Source organism: Gopherus flavomarginatus, chromosome 6, assembly GCF_025201925.1.
Source record: "Gopherus flavomarginatus isolate rGopFla2 chromosome 6, rGopFla2.mat.asm, whole genome shotgun sequence".
NCBI classification, from domain to species: Eukaryota; Metazoa; Chordata; order Testudines; family Testudinidae; genus Gopherus; species Gopherus flavomarginatus.
In genome coordinates this window covers 31,875,999-31,892,395 of record NC_066622.1, presented here as the reverse complement: position 1 = coordinate 31,892,395, position 16,397 = coordinate 31,875,999, and the positions used below count along the sequence as shown (strand labels likewise).

At 53.8% G+C, this 16,397-nt stretch overlaps 1 protein-coding gene across 1 annotated transcript in view; it reads right to left on the bottom strand.

Moving 5' to 3' along the window:
* LOC127053834 (uncharacterized) overlaps nucleotides 1–16,397 on the bottom strand; it is a 49,413-nt gene that overhangs the window by 20,973 nt on the left and 12,043 nt on the right. Inside the window, exons 10-16 of the mRNA XM_050959152.1 lie at nucleotides 16,289–16,368; nucleotides 7,187–7,327; nucleotides 5,682–5,956; nucleotides 4,934–5,607; nucleotides 1,744–2,382; nucleotides 739–976; nucleotides 36–599 (exon numbers count right to left, since the gene is read on the bottom strand). Of these exons, the coding sequence (XP_050815109.1) occupies nucleotides 36–599; nucleotides 739–976; nucleotides 1,744–2,382; nucleotides 4,934–5,607; nucleotides 5,682–5,956; nucleotides 7,187–7,327; nucleotides 16,289–16,368 (2,611 nt within the window). The remainder of the gene's footprint in view (nucleotides 1–35; nucleotides 600–738; nucleotides 977–1,743; nucleotides 2,383–4,933; nucleotides 5,608–5,681; nucleotides 5,957–7,186; nucleotides 7,328–16,288; nucleotides 16,369–16,397) is intronic.

Here is a 16,397-nt window from a genome sequence, read left to right as displayed (position 1 = left end):
TCAAAGGAGGAAAATTTCGTGGATGATTGGGGTACTTTGCAGACGCCCAGGAGCAGAGGTGGGAGCAACTGATCCCAACGGCGCAGGTCCTCTAGGGAAAACTTGCGCAGCATGGTTTTCAAGGTGCAGTTGAACCGTTCTACCAGGCCGTCAGTTTGTGGGTGGTAAATGGAGGTGTGTAGTTGATTAATCCCCAGGAAGTTGCAAACCTGCTGCAGCAGCCTGGAGGGGAAGTTGGTGCCCTGGTCAGTAAGAATTGCCAAGAGCAAGCCTACGCGGGCAAAGACTTTGATGAGCTCCTCAGCGATGGCCCTGGTGGTGATGCTCCGGAGCGGGATGGCTTCGGGAACACAGGTAGCATAGTCCACGATGACTAGGATGTACAGAAACCCTGCCCTGCTTCTCGGGAGGGGTCCCACCAAATCCATGGCCACCCGCTCAAATGGTGTTTCCACAATGGGCATGGGGATTGGGGCTGTCCATGGGGGAGCAGCCAGCTGACACTCCGGACAGGAGCTACAATACTCCCGTACCTCCTGGTGCACCCCGGGCCAGAAGAATCCAGGCAAGAGTCTTTTCCTGACCCAGGTGCCCTGCAGCTGGGACGTCATGGGCGAGTTTCATCACCGCGCGGTGGTTGCACTCAGGCACCAGCAGTTGGGTCTGGACCTGTCTAGTGCGGGAATCTCAGTCCACCCGATAGAGGCAGTCATGGCGTAGCTCAAAATGGGGCCAGACCTGGGCTCGGCCTGGATCAATGAGAGCGCCATCCACGGCCGCCAGCTGCTCATATGCCTGACTAAGGGTAGGGTCCCTCAATTGGTCCCGGCAGAAGTCAATGTCAACCCTGGGGTCGTCAGCAGATGTAGGCGGGGGGTCCTCAGGCTCTTCTTCCTGTGTAATAGGGTCCAGTTCTTCTACCTCCTTGGCGGGGTCCTCGCAGGAGTCCGCCTCCAACGCTGGGGTGACGTTGGGGCTTTCCTCAGCATTTGAACAAAGGACTCCAGAGAAGTCTGGCTAATCCCATCCCAGGATCACAGGGTAGATGAGTCCCAGGGCCAGACCAACCACCATCGTCCGCATGACCCCTTCCACGGTTAGTCAGACTCGGGCACTGGCATAAGCACGGACGTCGCCGTGGATGCACTGCAACTGGATGGTTCCCAAGCAGGGGTCCGCCTGGAGGCCTAGGCTTTGTCAGACTAGGGTCTGGCCACAGCCAGAGTCGACCAGGGCCCGTGTCAGGCATTCCCTGACAACTACGGGCACGGTGACCTTGGTGGCCTGTGGTAGCCAGGTCCGGTTTTCCCCGGTGCAAATGTGCCCAAAGCTGCAATCCATCTTTGTGCAGACCCGTTGCAGGTGTCCATGTTTCCCACAGGAGAATCAGGACCCGAGTTCTGGTCATCCAGACCAGGCCAAGCCTCCCTGGGGGGACTTTGTGGGACCCGGCCACTCATGATCTCTGGGCCTGCGCAAATGGGTCCCTCAGGACATCTATAACGGGGCTCCTGACTCGTCGGAGGATTTCATAGTTTGACCTGGGCGCTCGCCTTCCTCTCGATGTTAGGGCGCTTGAGCCCTGGTGGGTGGCCCTGAGTAGCCAGTCCGACCAGGGCTTCCACCGCAAGGAAGTCTTCCATGAGGACAACAGCGGCGGCTGCCGTTGGAAGCCGATGCCGGAGGACCAAGCCTACACCCCGCAACAGGAGGATATGGACGAACTGTTCCAGGATGATTTACTCAGTGAGCTCCTCGGGGTTCCGCCTGTCGGGCTGCAGCCACCGCTTGCACAGGTCTCTCAGCTCCTGGGCCAACAACAGGGGTCGAGAACCTGGGGTGTAGGACAGACTCCGGAGCCTCTGTCGGAAGGTTTCCAGGCTGATGTCTAAGGCATCTAGAATTGCCGCCGTTATCTGGGCATAGTCCCGGGCATCGTTCACAGATAGCCCCCAGTACACGGTTTGGGCCATCCCTGTCAAATACAGGGCCAAAAGGGTGGCCCACTGGTCGGGTGTCCACCCTGTGACATGTGCCACCCTTTCAAAAGTCACCAAAAAGGCTTCGGGGTCATCCTTCGGTCCCATCTTAGTCAGCCGCACGGGCGGTGGGGGGCAGGGTGACCCAGCCGTGTTTCCCGGCTGGGGCTCCGTGGGGCGAGGCCGTGCCGTCGCCAGCTGCTGCAAGCATTGCTGCTGAAACTCTCGGTTCTGCACGGTCAGGTCCCAAATCAGCTGCTGCTGCTGTGCCCCCAGCTGTTGGATGAGCTGCTGTTGCTGTTGGAGCTGAGCCGCCTGCTGTCGCTCCTGATTCTCTGCCAGGTGCGTAAAAATTTTTGGATAAATCCATGTCTCTCGTGGAGGATTGTTCCCCCCCAAGACCCTTTCTCACAGGGGTCAATGGCTCATGCCCACATCCTGGGCAAGAATCCCCACTTCTGGTACCACGTGTAGAAGGGCTCGGCCAAGGCTTGTCCCTCCACGGGGCTGTGGGATATTCCACCGCCTCACACTAGTTCGCTCTGGGCCCAAGTCCTGGGTCAGAGTGGGCCAGTAAACACACAGTCAGAAGCTCGGGCCTCTAGGCAGGGGCTGAGCCAATAGTTCACTTTGAGCTCTGGCCCTAGGTCAGGGTGGGGCAGCAAACACACAGTCAGCCGGCATTCCCCAACCTGGCCTCTCTGGCAGCTGGCTTTCTACTGAGCTGTGCAGCGGGGCTTTTCTACTTCCTGTCCTGCACCGTGACCTCTAGGGGGTGGGCACAGGACCCACTGGCTCCGCCCACGTTGGTGCTAGGGGAGGCTCGTCCCCCAGTGGGGCTGTGGGGTATTCCACTGCCTCGTTACACCTTCCCCCGCCCACAAGTCTGGCTCCTGTCCATCAGGGCCAGACCCATCCAACTCTCCCAGGTGAGACAAGAAGTCAGCATTCGCGTGGTCCTTACTGGCCCTATGGCGGACAGTATAAGCATAGGCCTGTAGAGCCAGGTACCAACGCGTTAGCCTCATGTTATTATTATTTTTAGTTCTGGCCAACCACTGTAATGTGGCCAATGTGGCATGGTCGGTGACCAGTATGAACGGGGCCCCCAGGATGTAGTACCACAAGGCGTCACAAGCCCATTTTATTGCCAGGGCCTCCTTCTCTATCACCGTGTAGTTTCTTTCTCGTGGAAACAGTTTCCGACTGAGGTATATGTAACCCTTCTGCCCCTCTGAGTTGGCAGCAACAAGGGCTCGGTTCAGTATGCAGGGGTTCTGTTTCAATAATGCAATGCAAAACCGGCTCGAGCCGCAACCCAGTGACCTGGGACAATTACATACCAACCCGCTAGGCTCCTCTAGGAGGCAATACTTCCCCTCTCGCAAGCACGGAGTCTGTGTGTAGCAAAGTCCTTTTAATAAAGGAGGGAAACAATGTGGCATTATGTTGGGGAAACACCACAAACAGGATTCATAACACAAACCGTGAGCAAAAGACCCACCTCCAAGTAAGTTTGGCAATGTCCTTTTCCCCTCAGGGTCTTAAGTGCAAATCACCCCAAAGTCCAACAACCCAAAAGTCTCTGTCCCTGGTCAGTGCTGCCCCAGAGTTCAAAAGTTTATCTGCAGAGTTTTACCCCCCCAGCCTGGGTGGAATTGGAGGAGGGGGAGGACACGGGGTGTTAAGAGGTACCTTATGTGGGCCGAGGCCGACTGCCTCGCCTCTCCGTGGAGGTCTGCTGCAGCCTTCACCACGAACAGCTCTGCTCCACCAGCCACCCCGCTCCACTCCGCTCCTCTCCTCCAGCCGTCCCCGCAAACTGCTCTGCTCCGCTCCGCTCCACTTGCTGTTCCGTGGGCTGCTCCAACTGTCCCCACAAACTGCTCCACTCCACTCCACTCCGCTGCGCTGCGCTGCGCTCGCTGCTCCAACCATCCTGCAAACTGCTCTGCCAGCCACTTAGCAATATATCTTCAGGCTCCCCCACTTGTTAACACAGCACTCAGTGATCTCACCTCGGTAATTTTAGCTCTTTTATTGGTTTCAGCTCTTAGTGATTTCAGCTTGTAGTATGGGAGTCCCAGTGCTGGTGCACCATTGGCCCAAAGTGAATTCAGCTCAGCAGTCTCTAGCTAGACTCCTAATGGAATCAAAATTTGCTCTGCTATTCAACAGTGGAGAGGAAGAAGGAGGTGCAATTGGTGTGCCAGGCCCTCAAAGGGGGTCCACCTCATCAGGTACACTCACCTATCCCCAACCTCTCTAAATTCACTGGGTTTTGGAACCCATGTCCCTTGTCTAGCGAGTGCTACTTGGTTGACGGTGAGACCCTCTGTCATAAAACAGTCTCAGTCCTTCATTCACATAATCAGGGTAACAACACTTTATTCCTCCAACCCCAATAACTGAGAAATTGGAGATCACACAGGTGTCAAAGTGACCATTTTGGGCTGCCGTGGGCTCACGCTAGGCGGAGTGGGTGTGCCTATGCAAACAAGATCAGCCCCCTAAATTTTTTTCCACACTCGCCATAATTCATCACCAGATGTCAGGGTAGAGCTCATCCTGACTCTCCTTACATCTACAACTGGATGTTCCTCTTCATCCACCTCCTGAGACAGGACCGCCCCTAAGCCTACCTCCAAGGCGTCCGTCTGGAGGATGAACTCTCAGTTAAAATCGGGGCTGTATAGGACGGGCTCATGGCAAAGACTGTTTTTGAGGGTCTGGAAGGCGCGGTCACACTCCAGAGTCCACTCCACATATTGGGGGCTGGTTTAGGTCAAGAGTCCTGTTAGTGGGGCTGTGACGGAGGTGAAATCAGGGATGAATCATTGGTAGTAGTCCGCCAGTCCGAGGAACTGGCGTACTTGGCGCTTTGTGGTGGGCATGCCGCTAAGGCCTGAACCTTTCCCATGAAAAGTCTCACTTGTCCCCTCCTAATAGTGTACCCCAGGTAGGTGATCTCCTGCCATCCAATACGACATTTTTTTGGATTGGCCTTTAATCCCGCTGCCCGCAGGGACCTCAGGATGGCCGCTACCCGTTCCAGGTGGTTCTCCCAACGGCATCTGTAAATAACGACATCATCCAGGTATGCGGCCACATACTCTTGATGAGGTTGAAGGAGGTGGTCCATCAACTGCTGGAAAGTTGCTGGGGCATCATAGAGTCCAAAGGGCATTCGAGTGAACTGGTAGAGGCCCGTGGGGGTGGCAAATGCGGTCTTTTCCTGAGTGACGGGGTCGAGGGGGCTCTGCCAGTATCCTTTGCTCAGATCGAGGGTAGTGAGCAAGGGATACTGGCCTAAGAGGTCCAGCAGTTCATCGACCCAGGACATCGGGTATGCATCGAATTTCAAAATGGAATTGACACAGTGGAAATCAATACAGAAGCACTGTGTCCCATCTGACTTGGGAACCAGGACTACCGTGCTGTGCCATTCGCTTTGTGACAGTTTGATAATCCCCAGCGCCAACATCTCCCGGACTTCCTCCTCTACGCCCTGCTGCATACGATGTGGCAAGGGCCTATTTGATTCCTGGATCACCACCACCACCCCCCCGGCTCCGTCTGGATGGTATGGTAAATGAGGGTCATGTAACCTGGCTGGGCGGTGAACATTCTGGGGAACACCTGCAGGAGGCATCTGGTCTGCTTTCATTGCTCCTCGGTCAGGGATTATCTGAGGTTGCACACCTGCCGCAGCAGCCTGGAGGTGAAGTTGGTGCCCTGATCAGTAAGGATCTCCTGAGGCAAGCCCACGCGGGCAAAGACTTTGACGAGCTCCTCAGCGATGGTCCTGGCAGTGATGCTCCAGAGCAGGATGGCTTTGGGAACACGGGTAGCATAGCCCACGATGACTAGGATGTACAGAAACCCTGCCCTGCTTCTCGGGGGGGGTCCCACCAAATCCATGACCACCCACTCAAATGGCGTTTCCACAATGGGCATAGAGATCAGGGGGACTGGGGCTGTCCATAGGGGAGCAGCCAGCTGACATTCCAGACAGGAACTACAATACTCCTGTACCTCCTGGTGCACCCCGGGCTAGAAGAATCGGGTCAGAATCCGAGCAAGGGTCTTCTCCTAACCGAGGTGCCCTGCAGCTGGGATTTCATGGGCGAATTTCATCACCGCATGGCAGTGGCACTGAGGCATCAGCAGTTGGGTCTTGACCTCTCCAGTGCGGGAATCTTGGTCCACACAATAGAGGCGATCGTGACATAGCTTGAAATGGGGCCAGACCTGGGCTTGGCCTAGATCAAGCAGAGCGCCATCCATGGCCACCAGTTGCTCATATGCCCGACTAAGGGTAGGGTTCCCCGGCAGAAGTCAGTGTCGACCCTGGGGTCATCAGCAGATGTGGGCGGGGGGTCCTCAGGTGCTTCTTCCTGTCTAATAGGGTCTGGTTCTTCCACCTCCTTGCCGGGGTCCTCGCGGCAGTCTGCCTCCAATGCTGGGGTGACGTCGGGGTTTTCCTTGATGTTTCAACAAAGGGCTCCAGAGGAGTCTGGCCAGTTGCATCCCAGGATCACAGGGTAGGCAAGTCGCAGGGCCAGGCCAACCACCATTGTCCGTGTGACCCCATCCATGGTTAGTCGGACTCGGGCACTGGCGTAAGGACGGACGTCGCCGTGGATGCATTGCAACTGGATTTTTCCCAGGCAGAGGTCCGCCTGGAGGCCTAGGCTTTGTCAGACTAGCATCTGGCCACAGCCAGAGTCAACCAGGGCCCACGTCATGCATTCCCCAACAACTACGGGCACGGTGACCTTGATGGCATCCGGCGGTCAGGCACGGTTTTCCCCAGTGCAAACGTGCCCGAAGCTGCAATCCATCTCTGTGCAGTCCCGTTGCAGGTGTCCATGTTTCTCACAGGAGAAGCAGAGCCCGAGTTCTGGGCGTCCAGGCCAGGCTGAGCCTCCCCCCAGGTCCCTGGGGGGACTTCGTGGGACCTGGCCACTCCCGATCTCCGGGCCTGCGCGAGTGGGTCCCTTGGGATGTCTGTAATGGGGCTCCTGACTCCTCGGAGGATTTCGCAGTTTGACCCAGGCGCTCGCCTTCCTCTCGAGGTTAAGGCGCTTGAGCCCTGGCCGGTGGCTCCGAGTAGCCGGTCTGACTGGGGCTTCCACCGCAAGGAAATCTTCCATGAGGACAACAGCAGCGGCTATCATTGGAGGCCGATGCCAGAGGACCCAAACCCACGCCCCGTGACAGGAGGATATGGACGAATTGTTCCAGGATGATTTGCTCAGTGAGCTCCTCGGGGTTCCACCTGTCGGGCTGCAGCCACCACTTGCACAGGTCTCTCAGCTCCTGGGCCAACAACCGGGGTCGAGCACCTGGGGTGTAGGACAGACTCCAGAGCCTCTGTCGGAAGGTTTCCGGGCTGATGTCTAAGGCATCTAGAATTGCCGCCGTTATCTGGGCATAGTCCCGGGCATCGTTCACAGATAGCCCCCGGTACACGGTTTGGGCCGTCCCCGTCAAATACAGGGCCAGAAGGGTGGCCATTGGTCGGGTGTCCACCCTGTGATGTGTGTCACCCTTTCAAAAGTCACCAAGAAGGCTTTGGGGTCATCCTGCGGTCCCATCTTAGTCAGCTGCACGGCCAGTGGGGGGCAGTGTGACCCAGTCGTGTCTCCTGGCTGGGGCTCTGTGTGGCGAGGCCATGCCGTCGCCAGCTGCTGCAAGCATTGCTGCTGAAACTCTCGGTTCTGCAGAGTCAGGTCCTGAATCAGCTGCTGCTGCTGTGCCCCCAGCTACTGGACGAGCTGCTGTTGCTGTTGGAGCTGAGCCGCCTGGTGTCGCTCCTGATTCTCCGCTAGGAGCGTAAAAATTTTGGATAAATCCATGTCTCCAGTGTGGGACCGTTCCCTCCCCAGACCCTTTCTCACAGGGGTCAAAGGCTCGTGCCCACATCCTGGGCAAGAATCCCCACTTCTGGTACCCGTGTAGAAGGGCTCGGCCAAGGCTTGTCCCTCCACGGGGCTGTGGGGTATCCGCCTCGCACTAGTTCACTCTGGTCCCAAGCCCTGGGTCAGGGCAGGCCAGTAAACACACAGTGAGAAGCTCGGGCCCTTAAGCAGGGGCTGAGTCAATAGTTCAATATGAGCCCAGGGCCAAGGTCAGGGCAAGGCAGCAAACACGTACTCAGGAGCTCCGACTTCTGAGCGTCTGGTGCAAGGGGGAGACTGCCACCCATGAGTTGAGTGGCAGAGGTGATGCAGGCTCACCCATTCCACTGCGTCCCAGTCCGGGGCCCTAGGAGCAGCAGAAGACTCGCAGCTGCGTGAGTGGGGATCCTGATCGCAACACACTGACATGGGTTCTGGCCCTGCTGCGGCCAGGCCAGGGTCGGCTGCCCCCAGGCTACTTCCAGACTCCCCCTCGTAAGGTATCTGGATTTGGCTGGTGTCCTCCAAGGGGTAGCTGGCGAGGGGTAGGCGTGGCTCCTCCTCGGGGTAGCTGGCGAGGGGTAGGCGTGGCTCCTCCCCGGGGTAGTTGGTGAGGAGTAGGTTCGGCTAGCCCCACCAGTCCTCAGGTCGGCCGCCCTGCTGGCGTTCCCCAACCCAGAGCTAGGCCACAGGCATCTGGCCTCTCCGACGGCTGGCTTTCTACTGAGCTTTGCAGCTGGGCTTTTCTACTTCCAGTCCTGCACCGTGACTTCTGGGAGGCGGGCACAGGACCCACTGGCTCAGCCCACGTTGGTGCTAGGGGAGGCTCGTCCCTCAGCGGGGCTGTGGGGTAATAGGACCCTCTATAAGAAAAAGACCCAAAAATTGGGACTGTCCCTATAAAATTGTGACATCTGGTCACCCTAGTCCTGAGCCATCACTGTTCTTAAAATACCACCTGGATATACCCAGCTGAGATTGGGGCCCTGTTGTGCCAGGGATTGTACAACCTCATAGTGCGAGCCATCCCTGTCCCAAAGAGCTTACAGTCTAAATAGACAAGACAGTCCAAAGGGAGGGTTGTAATTAGCGTTGGTCTGAAAAAATTTAGCAAAAGGGTTTTGCAGGAAAGTATCATTTTTGACAAATGTCTCAACTCTAAAATTTTAAGAAAAAAGATTTGAAGACGAAAAATTGGAGATGACAAATTTCAGTTTTTCAGTGTAAAATGACTTTTTGTTTAGAAATTTGAGCTAATTACAGAAAAAAAGCTTTGGAAAATACAAAATGGTTGAAACATAAACAAAAAATTTCAACTGACCAAACCAATTTTTTTTTGAATTTTGAAATATTTTGAGATTTCAACTCCTCATCCTGGTTCCAAGCTGGAAATATTTTTGGAATCCCAATGAATTTTCTCTGGACGGAAAACCTGCCCTTCTCTATTATCTTCTTTTTACAGATGGGGAAACTGAGGCACGGGGCGAGCCAAAATGAGTTGCGCAAGTGTCTGTAACTGAACTGAGGATGGAGCCCTGAATTCGTAAGTCCTCATCTCATGCATTAACTCTGAGGCCATTCTTCCTCACGAGGCTCTTCTTGCTCTGGTGTAGTTTTGATGTCTGAGGAGTGTCTTGGTATGTCCAGAACAGCCAGAGTCAGCCTAGTTTGCTGATTGGCTTAGTAGAGGTGTCCTTTGTTTGTTACATGCTGCCACCCTCGCCTTGCAGCTGCTGTGCTAGGGGCCTCAGTCAAGCCATTTGAGGGGTTTTAATGAAGGATAATATCTGAGTAAAAAAGAAATGAGATATGATCCTAAGACTGTTGCGTTATGGGTTGTTGTTTGTCTTGGGTCCCAGATACCAGTGACTGGCATAGATAAATTGATACATAAGGGGATGGGGGGATGTGCATGGGGATAGTTGGATGGACAGATATTTCTTTTGGGTCATGTCGTATGTTTGCTGCGGGGGAGGGAAAAGCTGAGGAGCTCAGCAGAAGTGGGGCAGTTCTGTTTTGTGGGGTTGAGCAGGGCAGTGTGAGCTCACATAGCCCGTCTGTGCCCTGACCCACAGCTCTGTGAGGGCCCCTGTCTGACCCAGGCAGACAGAGGAGGTAGCTCTGCCATCTGCACTGCAGAATCAATGGCGGCTGCAGCCTGTCGTGGGGAGGGAGCTAGGAGCGGAGGAAGGACCGGCGCCAGGGTTTCTCCCGCTCTAGGCGCACGGCCATTTCGCCACGCCGCTCCCGCGGGTCCGGTGGAGCTGCCGCAGGCATGCCTGCGGAGGGTCCGTTGGTCCGTGGCTCCAGTGGAGCTGCGCAGCCGTGCCTGTGGGAGGTCCACCGGGGCCGCACGGGACCAGCAGACCGTCCGCAGGCATGCCTGCGGCAGCTCCACCAGACCCGCGGACCAACGGACGCTCCACAGACACAATTGCGGCAGGTCCACTGGAACTGCCTGCTGCCCCCCCCTGGCAAAATGCTGCCCCCCGAAAATCCTGGCGCCGTAGGTGATTGCCTAATTCGCCTCAATGGAAGCATCGGCCCTGAGCGGAGGCCACTGCAGGAGCAGCTACTGAGTGCAAACCATAGCCCAGACTCTTTCTTCCTCCTTCCCCCAGGGATGCTGGGACAATTTCTACAGTGGGGGTGCTGAGAGCCATTGAACTAAACTGTAAACCCTGTATATGATGGAAACCACTTCAAGCCAGGGGGTGCTGTAGCACCCCCCACAGCCCTAGTTCCACCACCTATGCCTCCCGCCTTCCTGCAAACCATGGTCCAGCCCCTCTCTTCTTCCTCCCCTCTGCAAACCAGGGCCTGGCCCCTCTCTTCCTCCTCCCACCAATTTCTACCCCTCTCTCTTGTTTCTGTGTGTCCCCATAGGTGCCGGCAAGTGCTGCGTGGCTTGCAGGAGCAGTGGTTTAAGGTACAACTGATGCTCTGGAGCCTACCACAGCGCTGGAGGCAGAGGTGCTGGGATTGCTGGGAGTAGCCAGTGTCAGGGGCTGGATCTCGCAGGGGAATGATTTGAAGGGACTGGGGTGCAATGACCAGGTTAGGGCTGGCATTGCCCAGAGGGCAGTGCATGAGGGAGGGAGCTGACACCCAGATACCACAGGGAATGCCCTTTCGTTGGAGGCAGGGGTGACAGGGCAACTCACAGTCTTGAGCACAGTCCAAGAACTTCCCCTCCACAAAACAATGGGATGGGACACCTGGCCTGGAAAGGGGCCATGGGAACCTCAAGAGAGTCATTTAGAAACTGAAAACAAAACGTCTCATTTTGAAAAGGGATATTCGGACAAGTTAGACACCCCACCCCGTTCTGTGAATCTGGGATAACAGTCCTGACTTCCTTTATAAAGTGCTTTGAGAACCATGGCTGCAAAGCCCTAGGCAAGAACTAAGGATTATTATCAGTGGCCATCAAGTAAGTCCTTTTTTTTCACACTGTCCTTTATTGGTTCGGGGGGTTGCCTGATTGGTAAATGGAAAAATCACAATCTAATAATCTAACTAAAATCAACTTACAAAAATTGAGCATAGTTCTGTATGAACCCAACAACAACAATTTAACAGTCTCTCTTCCTAAGAGATCTTTATTTACAAATCAGTTTCAAGTGTTGTTTCATGGTGCATTAAAACCAAAGACATGGGGTTCTCAAACTGTGGGTCGTGACCCTATTTTAATGGGGTCACCAGGTCTGGCGTTAGACTTGCTGGGACCTGAGGCTGAAGCAGAAGCCTGAGCCCAGCTTCCCAGTGATGAAGCTCTTGGGCTTTGGCTTGGCCTCCGAACCTGGGGCAGTGGGGCTCAGACGGGCTCAGGCTTCAGCCCCCCTCCTGGGGTCGCGGTGTAATGAAGTTTGAGAACCGCGGAAAGACAATCACAGACTTCGCTAAATCTGATGGGTGTGCCAAGCCCCATTTCAGTTTGTGGAAGAAGCAGTTAAGCCCCTTTATACAGTAGAGCCAGCTACAAAGAATGAAGTGGCCCCCGCCCCCCTAGAAGCTCAGAGCTACATGCTGCCTGCTGAGGGATTTCCCAGGTTGCAGACACAGGGGCTAGGAGGTTGGGTTTGCATCCTGAGTGTGCTTGAGGCAGGAAGCCAGAAACAGTTGTGGGAGCCTGAGAGGATGCAGAAAGGCAGGGCTTCTTGGGCACAGAGCCTGTTGGTGGGGCAGACTTGGGAATTTCTGAGCAGGGAAACTGTTGGCTGTTGTTATTTTCCTCTGTGCTCAGGGAAACAGGACTGTGTGCATTCTTTGTGAATAAACTAGATTATATCATGAGCTCCCAGTGTGATGCTGGGGCCTAAAGGTCCAGTGCGATCCTTAGTTGTATAAACAGGGGAGTAGTGAGTAGAAGCAGGGAGGAAATTTTACCTCTGTATAAGGCATTGGTGAGACCCAGAGTGGAATAATGCCTCTGGTGTGCACATTCTTGAAAGGAGGTTAAAAATTGGTGAGGGTGCAGCTGAGAGTCAGAGAAATGATTTGAGGGCTGGAGAAGATGCCTGACAGTGAGAGACTGGGCAGCTCATTCTGTTTAGTTTCTCAAGGAAAAGAAGACTGAGAAGTGACTTGACAACAGTGTACAAGGACCTTCATGGGGAGAAAATCCCAGATACCAAAGGGCTTTTTAGCTTAGCGAGAATGGCAGAACAAGAACCGATGGCTGGAAGTTAAAGCCAGACACATTCCAATTAGAGGCAACAGTGTTTCCCAGTGCGGATGATTAGCCATTGGAACAGACTCCTGAGGCAAGTGATGGATTCTCCGTCGTTTGATGTCTCCAAATCCAGACTGGCTGCCTTGCTTGGAAGGTGCTTTAGCCAAACACAAGTTATTTGGGCTCCATACAGGGTATCAGCCTAGATTATATAATGGGCCCTTCTGACTTCAAACTCTGTGAATCTATGTAAACCTACCAGGAACATACCTGTCTATAGCATCAATTTCTCCTGCTAATGGAAAGAACTCTACAAGGCCCTGAATACTGGGGCCAAGAGAACAGCACTACAGAGAAAGCTTCACCTCAGAGCTTCTCCATCTATGGAGCTTTCTCCCCACAGAGCCTCCCAATAAGGAAAGTATTTGCAATTTACAGCGATGGGGGTTGAGTATTATGGGTATCTAGAGACAGGAGAATGGGGCAGACATGGAGGAGGCAGCTGGAAGCAGCCAGTCGAACCACTGATGCCCAGTGCCATGTGACCTAAAGGACTGAGTGTTGCCCTGTGACTTAGAAGACCTGGCTCTGCTGCTGAGTGATCTTGAGTAAGTCATTTTCCCCTCTCTGCACCTCAGTTTCCCCCACCTTTAAACAGGAATAATGATACTCCCCTCTTTTGTAAAGCACTTTGAGATCTGCTAATAAAAAGCACCAGGGCTGGCTAGAGGATTCAGGGGGCCTGGGGCAAAGCAATTTCAGGAGCCCCTTCCATAAAAAAAAAGTTACAATACTATAGAATATTATATTCTCGTGGAGGTTCCTGCGGGGCACAGGGCAAATTGCCCCACTTGCCCCTCCTCCTCCCAGGGAAGTCTTGGGAAAAATAAACATTTAAAAACCTTCCGCATCTCAGCACAAATCCAGTTTTGAGAAAACTTCTTTTCAAGTCACCTTTACAAGGTATCACTGGTTCTCAGCATCAGCTAGTGCTAAAAGGCCCTAAAGCTCATTAAAAGGGTTGAACAAATATTTTCTGTCAAAACTTTTTCTGGATCAAAAACGGGGTTTTTGTAAAGCAGAAAAAAATCCCGGACAATGTCTGCTTTCCTTCAAAATTTGTTGTTTTTTTAATTGAAAAGCTGAAATTAGTCTGCCAAAACCTGAGCATGGTTTGCGGTTTCAGAAGTGTGTGGCCAAATATTTGCTGCTTGCTGTGTTTGTTTAAAGAAACAATAAAAAACATTCTGCTTAAAAAAAAAATCCACAACCTTTGAACCACCTCAGCTTGTGACCAAACGCCTGAGTCCATCCAGTCAGAGATTTTTCCAGGTTTCTGATACTCTGCTGGCTTCCTTGGCTCATATCTGTCTCCATAACTTTGGGTTCATTTAGCTTAGAACATAAGAATGGCCATACTGGGTCAGACCAAAGGTCCATCCAGCCCAGTATCCTGTCTACTGACAGTGGCCAATGCCTAGTGCCCCAGAGGGAGTGAACCTAACAGGTAATGATCAGGTGATCTCTCTCCTGCCATCCATCTCCACCCTCTGACAAACAGAGGCTAGGGACACCATTCCTTACCCATCCTAGCTAACAGTCATTAATGGGCTTAACCTCCATGAATGTATCTGTTTCCTAGAGACTGGCTCCACGGGGTCCCTCACAAACTGGAGACGGTTACTATGGGTTTGTCTTTAGTACAGCTTATGTACATACTCCACAAACTGAGCATTTCAGCTTGTTCCAGAATCTGGGATGAGCCTATGTTGTGAAAACTGAAATGCTCAAAATAGCACATGCATGTGAATGGACACAGGGTGCTAAAATTAAATTAACCCAGGGGTTCTCAAACTGGGGGTCAGGACCCCTTAAGGGGTTATGAGGTTATTACTGGGGGTCGTCAGCCTCCACCTCAAACCCTGCTTTGCCTCCAGCATTTATAACAGTGTTAAATATATAAACAATTGTTTTTAATTTATAGGGGGGGCCACACTCAGAGATTTGCTATGTGAAAGGGGTCACCAGTACAGAAGTTTGAGAACCACTGAATTAACCCCTCTGGAGCCTCAGGGAATGCAGGGGAGGAGGGGGTCGCCCTTAGTAGGGTTGGGAAGGAGGTAGGTGGTGTAGGATATTGCTCTTCTCATGTGATCCCTCCCCCATGGAAAAGATAACAACTTGGCTTTTCATGTTAAATAGCTGTCTGCAAGCCTCAAACTGCTGAATGAGCTTTAGGGTAAGGAAGGCTGTGCCTCCCCAAACAGCCTGGCCTTGCCCCCTATCCAACTCCCACCCACTTCCTGCCCCCCAACTGCCACCCTCAAAATCCCCGCCCCAGCCTGCTTCTTGTCCCCTCACCACCCCCCCAAGACCCACTCCTCAACCACCACCCCGGGACCCCACCACCCCATTCCCTGTCCCCTGACAACCCTGACCCCTCGCCAAGTCCTGACAGAGCCCTGGAATGCCCATGATCCAACCCCCATTCCCCACCCCTGACTGCCCTCCCTCAGAATCTCTGCCCCCTCTCTGTGCCCTGACTGTCCCCAGGATTCCCTGCCCCTTATCCAGCCCCCCCACTCCGGCCCTGGCACCTTGCCATGCTGCTTACCCCCATCTCCCCCTCTTCTGGAGCCTCAGCGTGCCACATCCAGGAGCGGCCCTGGACAGTGCTGCAGCGACGTGACTCCAGTGGGGCCCTGAAGCTCACAGCCTCACGCCATTACCACGCGGCGCTGAGCAGGGCAGAGTTCAGGCCCCGCTAGAGCCACGCCGCTTTAGCTTTGTCCAGGATCGCTCTTGTACGGCATGCTGAGGCACTGGGGGATGGGGGAAGGCAGAGGCAGGGCCGGGGCATTCTCTTGGGGGCCCCTGCAGGGCCCTGGGCCTGGGGCAAATTGCCCCACTTGCCTCCTCCCCCCTGGGCGGCCCTGAAAAGCACTATCTAAGTGCTACATATCATTATTATTACTACTGTTTGAGCTAGAAGAGCAGCTCAGCCAGCTGTTGTAGTTGCAAGGTCCAGCCACTAGGGGGCAGAAAGGCTCACATGCACTGTTGCATGTATTTTCCCCCAATCTGTTGCATCTCACTGGACCAGCCCTGGGCTCAGAGGTTAAGTAATCACAAGACACCATGCTGTGAAATGACTGTGTGATTATTATAGTGCCATGTTTGCTCCCCAGTATACAAAGACTTGTTTTCTCCAGTGCATAGGCTGAAACATAAGCTTTGGGATAGAGTCAGTCTGGCTGTATTTCCAGTTGGGTCTGTAATCTTTATCCACCTCTTGTGACAGGCAGGTGCAGAGTAGCCTTTGCGAGCAGCAGAGTTTGTCCCTGACTCCTTTCAAAGCGCAAGGGAAAAGGTTGCATTACAGAAAGCTGATGCCACCTAGGAGATATGGGGCATCATTGTACTCCTTGGCATACTCAGAGCTTTGGTTAGCCCTGGGGTTGGAGGGCACCTGCTTGTTCCTGAGAGCTTTGAATCAGTCCACACATTCCTTTCCCAATAGGTTTCTCTCTTGCAACCTTTCCCCCAAGCTGCGGTGCAGATTTAACCCCTTTCCCCCATTAATCCTTGTGTGCAAAAGCCCACCTGCGTGTGGGTCTCAAGGAACAAGGTGTTAACTGTGAGAGTATGTGTAATTGGATGGAGGAATATTTGAAACTGAGCTGCTGCTACCCCACAACCCCCATTGGCATCTGGGTCCAAGTGCCATCAGCAAGTCTCTTTGAGCAGAACTTTCTTCTGGTTCTGAAGGGGAATCTTCTCTTTGGTGTCTTTACCCCTCTTCATTTGAGACCTTTGATGAAATGAGGGAGGGAAATACCA